The sequence below is a fragment of the Delphinus delphis genome, chromosome 8 (genome assembly GCF_949987515.2).
Source record: "Delphinus delphis chromosome 8, mDelDel1.2, whole genome shotgun sequence".
Lineage (NCBI taxonomy): Eukaryota > Metazoa > Chordata > Mammalia > Artiodactyla > Delphinidae > Delphinus > Delphinus delphis.
The window spans coordinates 94,022,616-94,039,857 of NC_082690.1; the positions used below are offsets into that span (position 1 = coordinate 94,022,616).

Genomic DNA, 17,242 nt, shown 5'->3' on the forward strand with positions numbered 1-17,242 from the left:
GTATACAATTACCATATTAATGTGAATGAGGCTGCTTTTAAATATAGGGAACTGAGTCTGATTTAACAGTTTATTGCCACATTTTCTCCATCTTTTTTTGGCTATCACCCCCTGAAGAGCCTTTTTAGATATTTTTTCCCTTAGCCACTATCCCATGAAACTTTAATACCACAGATATACTGTATATCTGTTTATGTACTGTATGTATATCTGTGCTTTATATGTAAAAGAAGAGTAAAATTTTCCAAGAACCAAATTTTGTTCCATTGGAAACAGTGTAGCGCACCATTGAAAATGCGTGGCTTATTCTGAAGCTAACTTGACTGAAGCCTGAAGTTGTCCTCTCTTCAGTATTTCAGGAACATTAGCAGCAAACTGACTTTGCAAAACAAATATGCTGTGCTGTTTCAGTATTGATGTTTCTTTCCCATTCAAATGATAAAGATACTAATAACTGTTCTGAATCGTCTCTTTCCAGGTCCTAGAAGACGTGACTGGTGAGGAATTTGTCCTGTTTATGAAGATACTATCTGGGTTAAAAAGCTTACAGACAGTGAGTGGAAGGCAACAACTGGTAGAGTTGGTGGCTGAACAGGCTGATCTGGAACAAACCTTCAACCCCTCGGATCCTGACTGTGTGGACAGGCTTTTACAGTGCACTCGGCAGGCGGTACCCCTCTTCTCTGTGAGCTCTTTGTTTTATATACCTGGTATTTTGATTACTCTGTTAGCTTAAAATTCTATAGATACACACTTGAGCATTCTTCTCAAACCTTTGTATAAAAGTATTAACCCAATGGAGCTATTATTTATTTTATGGAGGCCTAGGTGAAGAGCCCAAAGCAGCAAGAAAGTTCTATATAGTCTTGCTTAGGGACTTTTTAAAAGTCTTGAGATTTTGCATCATACTTTATAGTTTCACTGAGTTTTTAAAACACTTAGTAATTTAAATTTTTTTTTCCTTAAATTTTTTGGATTGTTGTTGTAGGTGTATTTGCTCTTTATCTCTGGCTTTGTGCTTCCTCTGGCCATGAATCTTCTGAGATGTGCCTAGCACAGTTTGAAAAACACAATTTAAAGGAGCTGTCCTGGTACTTCCCTGGTGGTACAGTCGTTAAGACTCAGCACTCCCAACGCAGGGAACTAGATCCCACATGCATACCACAACCAAGGAGCCTGTGAGCTGCAACTAAGGAGCCCGTCTGCCGCAACTAAGACCCGGCACAGCCAAATAGATAAATAAATGTTTTCTAAATAAATAAATAAAGGAGCTGTCCTTCTAAAGGGAGAATGTACAGTCTAAAATTCAGCACTAAAGTTTCCCCTGAAATTTGACCTGAGAATCAAATAAGAGTTGAAAGATGTATAAAAGTCCCAATGCTCCAGATTACTTTGCAACAAAGTATATATTGTCTATTGAGGTTACTCCTGGGGTGCTTTGGGGTATGCACTCTGTTGTATTTTAGCCACAGTACTTGGTGCTTTGGTACTGAGCATTTGTCTATTGACATTCTACTGTTTGGGAGAATATAATGTATGTATATCTATATTTTTTTTTTGACAATTCAGTGTTCTTTGGATTTTTACAGAAAAATGTTCATTCCACAAGGTTTGTGACTTATTTCTGTGAGCAAGTTCTCCCTAACCTCAGTTCCTTGACGACCCCAGTGGAGGGTCTTGATATACAGTTGGAGGTAAGAGAAAATTTCTGCTTTTAGCACTGAAAAGTCATTCCCGTATTTCAACATAAATGTAACCACTAACTTTGATCTGATTTCTAAGAGATTTAAGGCCTGGTGGTGGCTAGCTAGTAACCTCTCCCAGGATTAATTACATAGGAATGCTTTATGGATTCATTGAGAGTTTGCTACAGTAGGAAAGCACCGCCTATAGTTTTCATTATAGTCTAAGTCTCTGCCTTTGTAGCCTTAATACTTTTAAATACGTTGTTCAATTATGACAGTTCCTATCTCTATGACTGATAGAGCCAGATTTAACTGATTAACACAAAACGTCCTTTATCCGTTCTCCAATAGAATTGACGACTCTCTATCCCCTTTATATCTCAACTGTGATGTACATATACATTTTTTTTGCAGCATATAAAATACTCACATTTTTCTCCCCAATTTAACCTTATTCCTCTCTGAATCCTCAGAATCTAATGTAGAATTCTGAAGAGCACCTAGTAATGATTATTGAATTGAAATATGGAAATGTATGTGCCATTTCCTTCATGGGTCTTTAGGATAGAGAAGAGTCTCACTGTGTACTTACACTGTGGTTTCCTTCACATGTCCTGGGTTTGGCTTATCAGACTGGAATTGAGTAAAGCAGAGATGAACCTAAAGAATAGTGGCAATTACTGATACTTTGAGTTAGTATCCAGAGACTAAGTTTGATAGCAAAGGAGGCCCATCCTAAATGTTAGTAAATAATTCTTTGCTGTTAAGAGTTCTTGCTCATTGTCTCTTTCTTATACATTGTTAACCTGTAGCAGAAAGTGTATATTCTTTTCCTTACCAATTCTCACAGATATATTGAGAGTCATGAGATCTGGGTTTTAGAGTCTGCCCTGCCATTCACATACGTTGTGACTTTGCCAAGTCACATAATCTCTCTGACCTTCAGTTTCCTCAACAGTAAAATAGGGCTGCATCTCTAAATTTTTTTTCCAGTTCAAATGTTATGATTCTGTAAAAGCCTAACTGAAAAATAAGCAGTATTAAATAGTTATGTAGAATAATTATTATTTTATAACCCTTGCTCATTCAAAAAGAATGCTAATAACAGTGAATTGTGTGTTTTAGGTATTGAAACTGTTGGCTGAAATGAGTTCATTTTGTGGTGACATGGAAAAGCTAGAAACAAATTTAAGGAAACTGTTTGATAAGTTATTGGTAAGAACTTTTTTCTTTCCTTATGGCATAGTCAGTATAGAGCCCCAAAGTCTAATAGTGTAGTATTAATTTCTAGATTATAGAGAACCAGATTTTGAAATGATTTAGATAATAATTGTAGTGTTGTTAGCTGCTCAGACAACACGTCTACTTTAAAAATAAAATCTGTTTTAATCTTACGCATTTCTTCTGTTGTTGATGCTTTAGAGAAAATATAATACAAGATTTATATAGTAAGTCTTTCTGCTATTCCTTTATCAAAATATTTTAAATGTTTGCACCAGATCACCATCAAGGTTGCTGCTCAAGGCCAAATGGCTTTAGCAACCTGGAAATAAAGTCATTAATCATAATTGTGGAGAAAATAAGCCATCTTTTTTAGTTTTTAATTGGAGTATAATTGCTTTACAATGTTGTGTTCGTTTCCACTGTGCAATGAAGTGAATAAGCTATATGTATACATAAAACCCCTCACTCTTGGACCTTCCTGCCAACGCCCCCCATCCCACCTGTTTAAGTCATCACAGAGCACTGAGCTGAGCTCCCTGTGCTATACAGCAGGTTCCCACTAGCTATCTCTTTTACACATGGTAGTGTTATTTATGTCAAACCTAATCTCCCAATTCGTCCCACCCTTCCCTTAGCCACCATGTCCACGTGTCCATTCTCTACCTCTTCATCTCTATTCCTGCCCTACAGATAGGTTCATCTGTACCATTTTTCTGGATTCCACATATATGCGTTAGTATGTGATATTTGTTTTTCTCTTTCTGGCTAACTTCACTTTGTATGACAGACTCTATCTAGGTCCATCCACCTCAGTACAAGTAACTCAATTTCGTTTATTTTTATGGCTGAGTAATATTCCATTGTATATATGTGCCACACCTTTATCCATTCATCTGTTGATGGACACTTAGGTTGCTTCCATGTCCTGGCTGTTGTAAATAGTGCTGCAGTGAACATTGTGGTACATGACTCTTTTTGAATTATGGTTTTCTCAGGGTATATGCCCAGTAGTGGGATTGCTGGGTTGTATGGTAGTTCTATTTTTAGTTTTTTAAGGAACCTCCATACTGTTCTCCATAGTGGCTGTATCAATTTACATTCCCACCAGCAGTGCAAGAGAGTTCCCTTTTCTCCACACCCTCTCCAGCATTTATTATTTGTAGATTTTTTTGATGATGGCCATTCTGACAGATGTGAGGTGATACCTCATTGTGGTTTTGATTTGCATTTCTCTAATGATTAGTGACGTTGAGCATTCTTTCATGTGTTTGTTGGCAATCTGTATGTCTTTGGAGAAATGTCTGTTTAGGTCTTCTGCCCATTTTTGGATGGGTTGTTTGTTTTTTTGATGTTGAGCTGCATGAGCTGCTTGTATATTTTGGAGATTAATCCTTTGTCATTTGATTTGTTTGCAAATATTTTCTTCCATTCTGAGGGGTGTCTTTTCATCTTATGTTTTCCTTTGCTGTGCAAAAGCTTTTAAGTTTCATTAGGTCCCATTTGTTTATTTTCGTTTTTATTTCCGTTACTCTAGGAGGTGGATCAAAAAGGATCTTGCTGTGATTTTGTCATAGACTGTTCTGCCTGTGTTTTCCTCTAAGTTTTATAGTATCTGGCCTTACATTTAGGTCTTTAATCCATTTTGAGTTTATTTTTGTGTATAGTATTAGGAAGTGTTCTGATTTCATTGTTTTACATGTAGCTGTCCAGTTTTCCCAGCACCACTTATTGAAGAGGCTGTCTTTTCTCTGTTGTATATTTTTGCCTCCTTTGTCAAAGATAAGGGGACCATATGTGTTTGGGTTTATCTCTGGGCTTTCTGTACTGTTCCGTTGATCTATATTTCTGTTTTTGTGCCAGTACCATACTGTCTTGATTACTGTCGCTTTGTAGTTTAGTCTGAAGTCAGGGAGCCTGATTCCTCCAGCTCCATTTTTCTTTCTCAAGATTGCTTTGGCTATTCAGTGTCTTTTGCATTTCCATACAAATTGTAAAGTTTTTTGTTCTAGTTCTGTGAACAATGCCATTGGTAGTTTGATAGGGATTGCATTGAACCTGTAGCTTGCTTTGGGTAGTAGAGTCATTTTCACAATGTTGATTCTTCCAATCCAAGAACATGGTATATCTCTCCATCTGTTTGTATCATCTTTGATTTCTTTCATCAGTGTCTTATAGTTTTCTGCATACAGGTCTTTTGTCTCCTTAGGTAGATTCATTCCTAGGTATTTTATTCTTTTTTTGCAGTGGTAAATGGGAATGTTTCCTTAATTTCTTTTTCAGATTTTTTGTTTTTAGTGTTTGGAATGCAAGAGATTTCTGTGCATTAATTTTGTATTCTGCTACTTTATGAAATTCATTGATTAGATCTAATAGTTTTCTGGTAGCATCTTTAGGATTCTCTATGTACAGTATCGTGTCATCTGCAGACAGTGAAAGTTTTACTTTTTCTTTTCTGATTTGGATCCCTTTTATTTCTTTTCCTTCTCTGATTGCCTTGGCTAAAACTTCCAAAACTGCCCCTATCTTTTATCTTTTTGATGATGGCCATGCTAACAGGTATGAGCCAATATCTCATTGTGGTTTTAATTTGCATTTCCCTAATGACTAGTGATGTTGAGCATCTTTTCATGTGCTTGTTGGCCTTTCGTATATCTCTTTGGAGAAATGTCTGTTAAAGTTCTTTTGTACATTTTTTGATTGGATTATTTGGTTTTTTGCTGTTGGGCTGTATGTGTATTTATATATTTTGGATATTAACCCTTTGTCAGATACATAGTTTGCAAATATATTTTTCTGTTTCACAGGTTATCTTTTCACTTTGCTATATAGAAGCTTTTTAGTTTGATGTAGTCCCATTTGTTTTTTTTTATTTTGTGGCTTGTGATTTAGGTGTCATATCCAAAAAATCATTACCATGACCCACATCAAGGAGCTTTATTCCTATGTTTTCTTCTAGGAATTTCATGGTTTCAGGTCTTACACTTAAGTCTTTAATCCATTTCAAGTTAATTTTTGTGAGTGGTGTAAGATATGGGTCCAGTTTCATTCTTTTACATGTACATATCTAGTTTCCCAGCACCATCTACTGAAGAGACTGTCTTTTCTCCATTGAATATTCTTGGCTCCCTTGTCAAATATTAGTTGACCATCTATGCTTGGGTGTATTTCTGGGCTCTTGATTCTGTTCCATTGGTCTGTTTCTCTTTTTTTATGCCAGTACTATACTGTTTTGATGACTGTAACTTTATAGCCTAGCTTGAAATCAGGAAGTGTGATGCCTGTTGCTTTGTTCTTTCTCAGGATTTCTTTGGCTATTTGGGGTCTTTTCTGGTTCCATATAACTTTTAGGAGTATTTTTCCTAGGAGCATCAACTTTTTTTTTGTTTTAAGTATAGTTGATTTACAATGTTGTATTAGTTTCTGGTGTACAGCAGAGTGATCCAGTTATATATATTCTTTTTCATATTCTTTTCCATTATGGTTTATTATAAGATATTGAATATAGTTCCCTGTGCTATATGGTAGGATCTTGCTGTTTATCTTAATTTTATATATAGTAGTTTGTATCTGCTAATCCCAAACTCCTTTTTATCCCTCCCCCTCCTTTCCCCTTTGGTAACCATAAGTTTATTTTCTATGCCTGTGAGTCTGTTTCTGTTTTGTAACTAGTTCATTTGTATCATATTTTAGATTCCACATATAAGTGACATAAGATAATTTGTTTTTCTGTCTGACATACTTCATGTGGTATGATTATCTCTAGGTCCATCCATGTTGCTGCAAATGGCATTATTGCATCCATTTTTATGGCTGAGTCGTATTCCATTGTGTTTGTGTGTATGTGTGTGTGTGTACATATATATATATACCACATCTTTGCCCATTCATCTGTTGATGGACATTAAGGTTGCTTCCATATCTTGGCTATTGTAAATAGTGCTGCTGTGAACATTGGGGTGCATGTATGTTTTTGAATTAGATTTTTCTTCGGATATATGCCCAGGAGTGGGATTGTTGGATCATATGGTAACTCTATTTTTAGTTTTTTAAGGAACCTCCATACTCTTTTAAGAACATCAGCTTTTGATGTCAAACCCAGGTTGAATCCTGTCTCTTCAGCTTATTAACTTTGGGAAACTTACCTAAGCTCTCAGAACTTCAGTTTGTTCATCTGCCTAGTACCTAATAAATATTAGTCACTTTCACTGTCATTAGTAGTGGTAGTAGTAGTAGCAGCTATACTATAGGTTAATATGGAATGTTGACAGGCTGGGTTATTGATCCAATATGTAAAAGGGATATCTTACTTAAATTTCTGATCTTGGCAGTTTTTAATGCTTCATGTCTTCAAAGCGTGCCTTATAATTACGTGAGTATATGCTTATAATTAGAGTGTCTAGAGCAGATTGCATACATCTCTCTATTTTCATCTCTTAGGAGTATATGCCTCTCCCTCCAGAAGAAGCGGAAAACGGGGAGAACGCTGGTAATGAAGAACCCAAGCTGCAGTTCAGTTATGTGGAATGTTTGTTGTATAGCTTTCACCAGTTGGGCCGAAAACTTCCAGATTTCTTAACAGCCAAGCTGAATGCAGAAAAGCTCAAAGATTTCAAAATAAGGTGATGTATGGTTGAAGTGGCCAGTCTTTGACAAAGGTGAAAGCTATCTTGAAGCTCCCTAGATTTTGTTTTCATTTTATAAGAGCTTTTTCCCCACCCTGCCTTACTGCAGTGCAAAAGAATGGAAGATCTACAAAACAGGAGTGTATATAAACATACAACTATTGTGGCATAGCAAATGCATGGGAGAAGATGACCTTTCTCAAAAATGGACTCTGGCTCTCCCTACTTGCTTCATGATCTTGGGCAGGTTCCCTAACCTCTCTAACACCCCAAATTGTCCTCAGCTGTTAAATTTATTGATAATAGTACCTGCCTTATAGAGTTGTGAGAATTAAATGAGACAATGGATGAAAAGCTTTAAGCACAATGCCTGGCACATAGTGGGTATTCAGTAAACTGTATCTGCTATTACTATCTTATAGTGTTATTAATATCTTACAGTGCAGCTGGAGGAGCAGCACTGGAGAAATCAATATAAGTCATTTTCCTGAAGATACTTTGTATTAAATCATTGCATGAACAAATTCACATCTTAAGTTTTGAGATGCTTGGCCACTGTATCATCTGTTATTGTCCTCTATGCTTTGGTAAGGCAGAGGTTTAATACTTGGTGAAACGTTTGACCAGAAGCAGGCATCTTAGGAAATTACTCTGAAAGTGAAAAAAACAGCGATGCCACGTTGTTAAGTAGAGTTCCTAGAAGTCGGCAGGATGGAGTTAACGGTACCACCTTTCTTCACATATTAACTGGGAACAAATTTGAAAAAGAGATTACTCAACATCCTTCACAAAATCTGCAGTTTTGTTTTATTTTTAAACTGGACCCTTAGGTGCAAATGGGTCAAACACTGTCCCTCCTTAGCAGGTAAACATAGAGATTAAGTGACTTGTCTGTGTCACTTGACCTTCATTTGGCTAGTGGAAGAGAAGAACCCAGGCCACCTGATTCTAGTCCCTGGCTCCTGGTTGTTTCTAATTTAGACACATACCTTGCAGGTTAACATAACAAGCTTCCTTAGCACAGTGCCAGAAGTGTTTCCCTTGCCAGGTTGAGTGTGGATCTATTCCAATTTTTGACGAAGAAAAACTGCTTTTATTTTACTTATTTGTGTATCTCTTATGATCATACATTGATAATTAAAAGAAAGTTCCCCTCAAAATTTACTCTTTATTGGTAAAGGCCATTTAGCTATAGTATTCTTTGAATTTAAAAACACAGTTGAGGTATAAAAGCAAAGTTGAAGTGATGATTTCTTAATTAGCAAATACTTCTTCATTTAGGCTGCAGTACTTTGCACGGGGCCTGCAGGTGTATATCAGACAACTTCGCTTGGCTCTCCAGGGTAAAACAGGCGAGGCCTTAAAAACAGAAGAGGTAAGAATACTCAGTTACATCTTGTTGGGAAATTTTTATGATAGCCACCATTTATTACAAATTCAGACTGAATTCATATATTGAAATGTAACATTCGACTTTATTTGAAGGATGATACAACTCTAAGTTGAAGATACAATGTTAGAAGACTACATATTTAGTTATATGCTAAGTTATATAGATAACTTTATCATTGTTGAAATGTCTTGAATGTTTCCAGTGTTTGTGAACAATGTTATCAAATGTTGATGCATGCCAGTCTTTCACTAGGGTCTCATTAGCAGCATATTTTGTTTAAATATTTGATTAGCAATTGTGATATTTTTAATTTCACCTTTTTGAAGCCCAAATATTAGTTTACATTAGAAAAAAATATTAAACTGCCAATTCTATACCAAACTATATGTGTTTATGTTGGGATTTTTGGTTTTCTCTGATCTCATCTATTTTGATCAATCTTCATTTTGGTCCTAATGAAATATTTTAAGTTTTCATTGTGTCTTCCTGTAACATAAACTGATATTTTTTTAAAACAACTGCTATGTGCCCATGATCTGTCCCCTACTCGTTTTTCAAGTAAATTGTAGATATAACACTTCTAACCTGTCAAGGGAAGATAAAGATTATTTGCTTTCTTTGCCATCTCTACACTTGTTTTAGAGTCAAGAAATAGGATTGAGCATTATCAGTAAATATAAACCAAGGAATTCTCTAACTGTAGAAATGATTCTGAAAGAGAAGTGGAATTATTCAAGTTCTATACGGGAATGAAATATACATCATGAAAGTTATTGGCATTTTAATTTAATTTTGTTTTCCTTTTGCAGAACAAGATTAAAGTTGTTGCATTGAAAATAACAAATAATATCAATGTTTTAATCAAGGTAAGTCTTCCTTTCTTATCAAGTCATCCCAGCCAGCTAGAAAGTTAGTGCAAGAGGTTTTCCGTATGTCTTTATGTCTGCAATGGTACTGGTTAAGGAGAGATGCCATTACATTCCAGACGTTTGGCCTTTTAAAGCTTTATGCCTTTTATAACACCGAGTGATGTTTTTGTAGCTATTATAGAATAATACATTGTTTTATTTATTTAAAAGTTATTGCAGAAGATACTGCAAAGAAAGGGAGGCATGCAGAGTTTTTCTGACCCAGAGCATTGGAGCAGATACATTTAGACTCAGAAATTTCACTGACTTAAGTTCTTGTAGTCTTAATACTATCGGGTCCTTTTGAATGACCAATAATACCCTGCTTTGCTTACACTAAGAATGAACAGTCTTATGTGGCACATGAAATGTTGTCCTGTGGTCTTTTCTGTTAACTTGTCTATGTAATAAATTGAGAGTTTTCTATACTTACCATTAAGCCATAAATATCCTTCAGTTCTGTTTACCCTCCCCAAGTATCTGTTAGCCTAAACAAAAAACTAATGACCTGAGAGAACAAAAAAGGAATCACAACAAAGTAGCCATCATTTGATACTGTAAGTTAACAGTACTGTTATAAGTTGATAGTATTGTAGCCAGATGGGAGAAAGAAATATTTGTAACACTTATAGCACAAAGCTTAACAGCAACAAAATCAGGGCTAGTGATATGCCTTAAAACTAATCTGGTAAAAATCCCATGGAATACTTACTTTTTATCAGAAGAGAAAGGGAAGCTTTTCAGAGAAAACAGTGAGACATTGAGGGATGAGTATCATTGCCAACAGGAAAAGTGAAAAGGCATTAACAACAGAAGAGGTAAGAATACTGACTCACATCTCAAAGAAAATTTTTATCATAGCCACCATTTATTTCAAATCTTAAATATAAATAATTTCAAATGGTGGATTAATACATTAAAATGTGAGATTTGACTTTATTTGAACTGATGCTATAAGTCAAAGTTGAAGATATACTATGATGTTAAGAACATTTTAAACTTAGCAAATACTATGACCCAACACATGGAGATGAGACAGTTTCCTGTTCAGGAAACCATAGTGATTTGAAGATGACTGCAGTAGGAAGTTGCATGGGGAAGAATGATGAATAGGGTCAGCAACCAATGTGTAGGGTACCTGACCAAAAAATTCTGAAATATTTTTTTAATATGACATAATTCTTTGTTTTAGGGAAATCACAAGAAAAACTGGTGTGCTTTGGTCCATCCATGGCATCTGCTTGCCATCTTTAGTTCCTACCTAACCAGACGCATCTAATTCCAAAATTTACCTTCACTTCTATTTCAGTGAATCCACAAACTATACTCCAGTTTCCCATTGTCACCTGAGATTTAACATGTTTAAAATTGAAGACTTCCCCCTTCTTCTTCCTGTTGACACTTTCTTAATAAATAACATTATTATATGCTAAATCACTCCAGCTAGAAACCTCAAGCATTTTTGTTTCAAAGGACTTTATATTGGCTAATTCCCTGCATTTATCTGGTACCCTGGACTTAAGTTTTATATAGTAGGAGGTGATTTTTATTCACATATTCATTTTAACTGTGAAAGAAACTTAGTTTACTTTTATCAGATTTTGCCTGTATATAAAAATTAGAGTAAAACTGGTAAGAAATGTTAGGTAAAATACCAAGAATAAATATATTTAGAAATTCATTCATAGTTTTGAGGGTATTATGAGGTTAGATTATTTCAGTTCTAGATTATGTTAACATTTAAATTCAGCAAATATTTGCATTACCTTATATTAATAATTTAGTACTTAAATCTTGTGGGTTTTTTCCTTATTGGTAATATATAGATATTTGAGGGGAAGAAAAACATGATTAGCCAGACCTTTAGTTTTGTTCTAGTTTTGAACCACTTAAAAACCTGCAAAGCAAATGTAGAGTGCACCATTGTATCTTCCTTAAAGCACGTCAGTGACTGCTCCTGTGCAAAAGAAACTACTTGTGGATTTGATTAAAGTTGATAAATATTGATATTTTTGTCCTATAACTTGAAATGACATTTGAAAAAAGTTAGCTGCAGTTTCTTAAGTGATGTGTGCAAAATAACATTGAAGTAGTAGATGTAATTTGTAAACAAAATTGTCCTTGTTTACTTTTCTCTTGCAGTTTATTTTTTAGGTTATTATTTTAGTCATCAGCACAAAAGCAAGAAGGATAAATTAGTTTCCCGTCCTAAAATTAAAATGTGTCTCCCTGTTTCCTACCCTTACCACCACTCCCCGCACCACCAAACACATTAGAAATCTCTAATTTTTTCTCTTCAGGATCTCTTCCACATTCCTCCTTCTTATAAGAGCACAGTAACATTATCCTGGAAACCTGTACAGAAGGTTGAAATTGGGTAAGAAACATATTTAAAGGGATTAAAGTGTTCTAATATTTGATTTACAAATACGAAAAAATCTGAATTCAGATTTTACATTTCCTGTACAAAATGGTACGTTATTAGTTAAACGATTCTTAATAAGATGTTAAACTATGATTATTAAAAGCATGCCTTAAAATATAAAATCTAATCTAGTATTTATAAAATAAACTGGTAGAATACAACTCTGGAATTTTCAAGCTTTTGTCCGTATTGCTGTAACTTAATAAGACTTTCCTGACAAGTTTTATAAAATGAGTCACTTGTGTATAATCTGTGAAGCTACATATTTCAGATTGTTGTAAAGCCTTGTAAATGCCCCTCTGACAATGTCTGCATAACTAAAGCACAGTTAATTTGATGACATCAGAATGTTATTTCCTTTTTTCTGATGTGACTGTCATCTTTTGGATGTTTTTTGTAACAGATATAATAAATATATTGATAGCCTCTGGTATAAAAGAATTTTTTTTAATTGCTGTTCTTCCTACCATTATAGGCAAAAGAGAGCCAATGAAGATACAACTTCAGGCTCACCACCCAAGAAATCTTCAGCAGGACCAAAAAGGGATGCCAGGCAGATTTATAATCCTCCTAGTGGGAAATATAGCAGCAATTTGGGCAACTTTAATTATGGTGAGCGTTTCCGTTTGGGTACAAGCAATATGAGAGATAAGGCAGAAATTGTGTTGTACTTGATTTTAATTACTAATTAAATAGACTATCATAGTTCTTTCAGGTGACTTTTCGAGTTAGTTTGGGGAACCTGAACTGTTGGGGAAACAACTTAACCCATTCCTTTCTGACTCACCCTTGTGGGCTCACTGAATTGAGCATGTAACACTGAGAACCTGAAAAATGTGCCTCTTGTATTCAGAGGAGCCAACAGAAAAAAAAAGGAAGGAAGATGGCATGAACCATCTATTCCTGGTTTTCCCTGTTTTAGCTTCAAGGCAAGACATTTTGTGCATTCTCCCTCAAGAATGTATATAGCTTCCATTCTTGGCAGATGTGGTATTAATGATCCTTCTTGGCCTTAGTCAGCCTACTGCTTGTCCTCCCATCTTCTGCACTACTTCAAAAGGAGAAGTTCTAGAAGGTAGAGTGAGATGTTAAAGCATCATCTAGCAAAGAAGATGTGTCCTGTTGCAGTCTCCCCCACTACCCAGAGTGCAGTCCTCCTTTCAACTTTAGACATTAGTGCAAGGAGAGCTTCCCACTAGTCCAGTCTCTCCCAGGACTGTTGAATCAGAAGTGAAGTTTGTCTCACTGGCTTATAAACAAAAATGGACAAAAATTTCACTGACTCAGATTCTTAATCTTGCTTAAGAAGACCAAGTTTAATATTCAAAACCAAACATACTTGTGATTGGTTTTGGTTACCAAGCAGAATTGATTCTGCAGTAATTATTCCCAAAAAAGTACATTCTGAAGAATATGCTCTCTATAATTGTTTCCAGGGTGAGATGATTGTGACGTTAAGTAAATTCCTCCTACGATAGCTAAATTCCTCTAATATCTGAGCAAACAGATTATAGAAAGGCAATTTTAGATTGTGAAATGAACCCTTCTACTCCAGTCAGACTCTTTGAGGCAACTTTAGTGTAGAAAAGATCACTGAACTCTTTTACTTATATAATAATAAGTAAATGTGCATCTCTTAGCTTCTTTTCCTACCTGAAATAAAGGGATAACATAGAGCTTAAAAACTTCAAAAAATATTTGCAAAAGCATTTTTTAAATGGAAACGATGCTGTTACTTCATTGCACGAAATATTGTCTTCTGTCATTTGTATGATTTAATGTGGTGTTTATCAAAACCATTCTTAAAATCAACTGTTCTCTCAGATACTATCTTCATTTGATATAGATGAAAGTAATCAAGAGGTATGGCAATACATAGAGAATTAAATTGTATTTATTTTCACTTAAGCAAGTCAGTTACTCTGAATTTCCGTAAGCATTTTGCCCTGTGAAATTCATTACCTGCCTGATAGGGAGAATCAGATGATGTGATGCATGTGCAAAAGAGATGTGGAAAATGCAAAGCCTTAGGTTGTATGTGATTTTTAAAAAATTATCAATGTGAAAAAAATAAGCAGTTTTACTCAGGACAAATATCCAGGGAATTCCCTGGCAGTCCAGTGGTTAGGATTCCACACTTTCACTGCCGGGGGGTTCGATCCCTGGTCAGGGAACTAAGATCCCACAAGCTGCACAGTGCAGCCAAGAAAAAAAAAAATCCAGGAGTCACAACCTGAGTTGTTCCATAGTCGTCAAAGTAACAGAATGGCAGAACAGACAAAACTGTTGTCTTTTGTGTCTGGTATTCTTGTACTTTAATATTCCTATAGGGGTGAACCTTGTAATTGGAGTGCTTGTCATAAATTGAATTACAAAGCAAACTAAACTCTGATTGTTCTTATTGGAAAGTAGGAACAAAATTTCTGCTAGTACTTTTATTTTGGGGAGTTGAATGTGTCAGATTGTAAGTATTCTCATAGTAACAATTCAGAGAGTTTCCCTGGATTTCTTTCACCCATTCGGTTGAAAACCGTTCTTGGTACTATAGATGAGAATTGGTGGACCAATCTACCTCAAATTTTTTCTACCTTTTTTATGTCCTTTCCTTAGGGAACTGACAGTGGGTCAGGAAGAAGGAGAAACTGTTGGATTTTTTTTCCTGGGATGTCAGAGTTGTCTCAAAGTTGGAGGGAAAAAATGTTTTGTGTTCTTGAGTCTTTAATACATAGATTTTATTACCCACATTTGGCAAAAACATCATAATTCCACTTCTCTATATCAGCCAAGCTCAATTTTATTTTTCCAAGGAAGACTTGGTTGCATGGGGGGTTTTTTGTTTTGTTTTTGAAGAGTCATACACACTGAAGGCTTGGGAAATTTACTCCTTTTGTGTTATAGGGAACCAGGTAATACTAATATCGCTCTTATTACAGTGAACAAGTCTACTGCAAAGAAAATAGATTGTGCCAGTGTCATGGGCCTGAACTTGTTCACTACAGAGAAGGAGCCAGAATTTGTGATTGTTCTTTGAGTCCATGTAGGCATACTTAGACTTCTTTCCTTATCCAAGTTTATCACTTTACTAACCAATGTCTCTGTTATTTGCTTTATCAAATGGCATTTGTTCCCATAACTTAGTTCAGCTTCCTGGTGCATTTTCAGTCAAATTATTTGCAAACATATACCCATGTTTAGTTTTCCTTCATGCGGAACAGAGTTCCCTGGTAACCCACAAGTACTAATTCTACGTTTTGTGACTTGTATCCTTCAACTTTTACCTTTTTAGAATATAAAAATAATTTTTAAAGTATAATTTTAACTGTAAGCAGTGTTAGTAAGCTTGAAACCATTGAAAAGATCATTAAAGTGCAGAATAGTCCCTCAGGATGAAGAAAAAAGAAAGTTTGGTGACTCCCTGTACTGTAGAAATGGCTGCCTCGGTTGCAGATCAGAAAGAAATAGCCAATATAGAAAAGATAATCACAGCAAATAATACCTTCATACTATGTTTTTAATATACTTATTAGATATACTGAACAATTGAGGGTAACTGAGTTCTTCATATTAAAATTGATTGAAAAACAATTGAAAGGGTAGATTTTAGTAGTCTGTTAGCTTATAGCTAATAATGATAGCTATGGGGGTGTTGATTTGTTAAGTGTGTCGATGTAAACTGAGAAATGAAGGTTATATAATGAGTATGATAGGGGGAAAATATGCAGACATCTGCATGGGTAAAGCCAAGTCTTAAACAGTCAAAAATGCAGGAGTTACAGCATCAAGAAGTTGCTGTATTAAGGTTGCTATGCTCCCAGAATGCACCACAGTCATTGCATCTATCACTGGGAGTATCTTACCCACAGACGACCTCTGATTTTCTGAACGTGTTGGCTCACGATGGTTTCGTTTAAACAGTTTGCATACCAATCAACTTAGAAAAATGTGTCATGACATGAGAGGTGACTTTGAATCAGATTCTGTTCTGTTACACAGGTAAATGTTGGCTAAGCTGGGGAAAGGTCTAGTTAGTTTTCTAACTCAAGAGTTTCTGGAGGGAAAAAAAAAAAAGAAGAAATCAAAACATCACCCAAATACAGTAACTATATTTCTAGCCATAATGGCAAAAAATGGATTGCAACACTGACTTGATAGGAATTTTTCAAGCCTCCAGTATTATGGATCAAAAATGGCAACACCAGATTCTTTTTATTGCTCCTAACAAGATTGCTGCAATGAGGAAGTTTGAAAAGTTCCAATGAGGAGATTCTATCTCCAGAATTAGAAGTTTGAGACTAACTTATACATGATGAAAAGTCCTGCCTTGCTGATAACGTCAATCAGTTTTCTTCACTGGAAAGACTCCTTTGAGGAATATTTCTCTGGAGCTGTAAAACAGACTGACCAATAAATCAAGGACTCAATCTACCATATGACACAAGTAACTTGATTTTTCAGCAAAAGATATCCTTAATTTACATCAGTAACCCAAACACTGTAATATATACATATCACCTTTTTGGCAGCACTCTGAGCAGCTCATACATAGCTGAAAAAGCAGTGAGGAAGGCCGTCGGAATTTGTATCAACATTATTTTGAAATATGGTGAGCAAAACAAATTGCCTGTTTGTTGCATTTGAAAGGTACATTTTTCATTCTAGCCTGATTTTTCAGAATTGATCATTGATAGTCTAAGATATTTTACATATATGGCACTAACTTTTGAAGGCCAGTGGCTTTAATTCCATATTAAGTATAGAAATTTTTCTAGTTGTGTTAATTATCTTTGGTAGTGATAGACCCCAAAATAAAGAACTAACAATGTAGTTATAACATTGTCACCTTGAAATATCTTTATTAATGGGATACATTTAATTGAGTACCTACTGTGAATGTAGGCACCTTGCGATATGTGCTTTGGCGTATATGATGCCCTGGTTTTATGTGAAGACTGAATTTGTAGATGGACTAGCAGAATACCGATGCT

General features: G+C 35.4%; 1 protein-coding gene across 2 annotated transcripts in view; it reads left to right on the top strand.

Annotated features, from left to right (window-relative positions):
* Nucleotides 1-17,242, top strand: part of API5 (apoptosis inhibitor 5) — a 37,010-nt gene that overhangs the window by 17,520 nt on the left and 2,248 nt on the right. For both annotated transcript variants that reach the window (XM_060018740.1, XM_060018741.1), the window contains exons 6-13: nucleotides 479-685; nucleotides 1,590-1,694; nucleotides 2,811-2,900; nucleotides 7,347-7,528; nucleotides 8,813-8,906; nucleotides 9,734-9,790; nucleotides 12,133-12,209; nucleotides 12,733-12,869. In XM_060018740.1, the coding sequence (XP_059874723.1) occupies nucleotides 479-685; nucleotides 1,590-1,694; nucleotides 2,811-2,900; nucleotides 7,347-7,528; nucleotides 8,813-8,906; nucleotides 9,734-9,790; nucleotides 12,133-12,209; nucleotides 12,733-12,869 (949 nt within the window). The remainder of the gene's footprint in view (nucleotides 1-478; nucleotides 686-1,589; nucleotides 1,695-2,810; nucleotides 2,901-7,346; nucleotides 7,529-8,812; nucleotides 8,907-9,733; nucleotides 9,791-12,132; nucleotides 12,210-12,732; nucleotides 12,870-17,242) is intronic.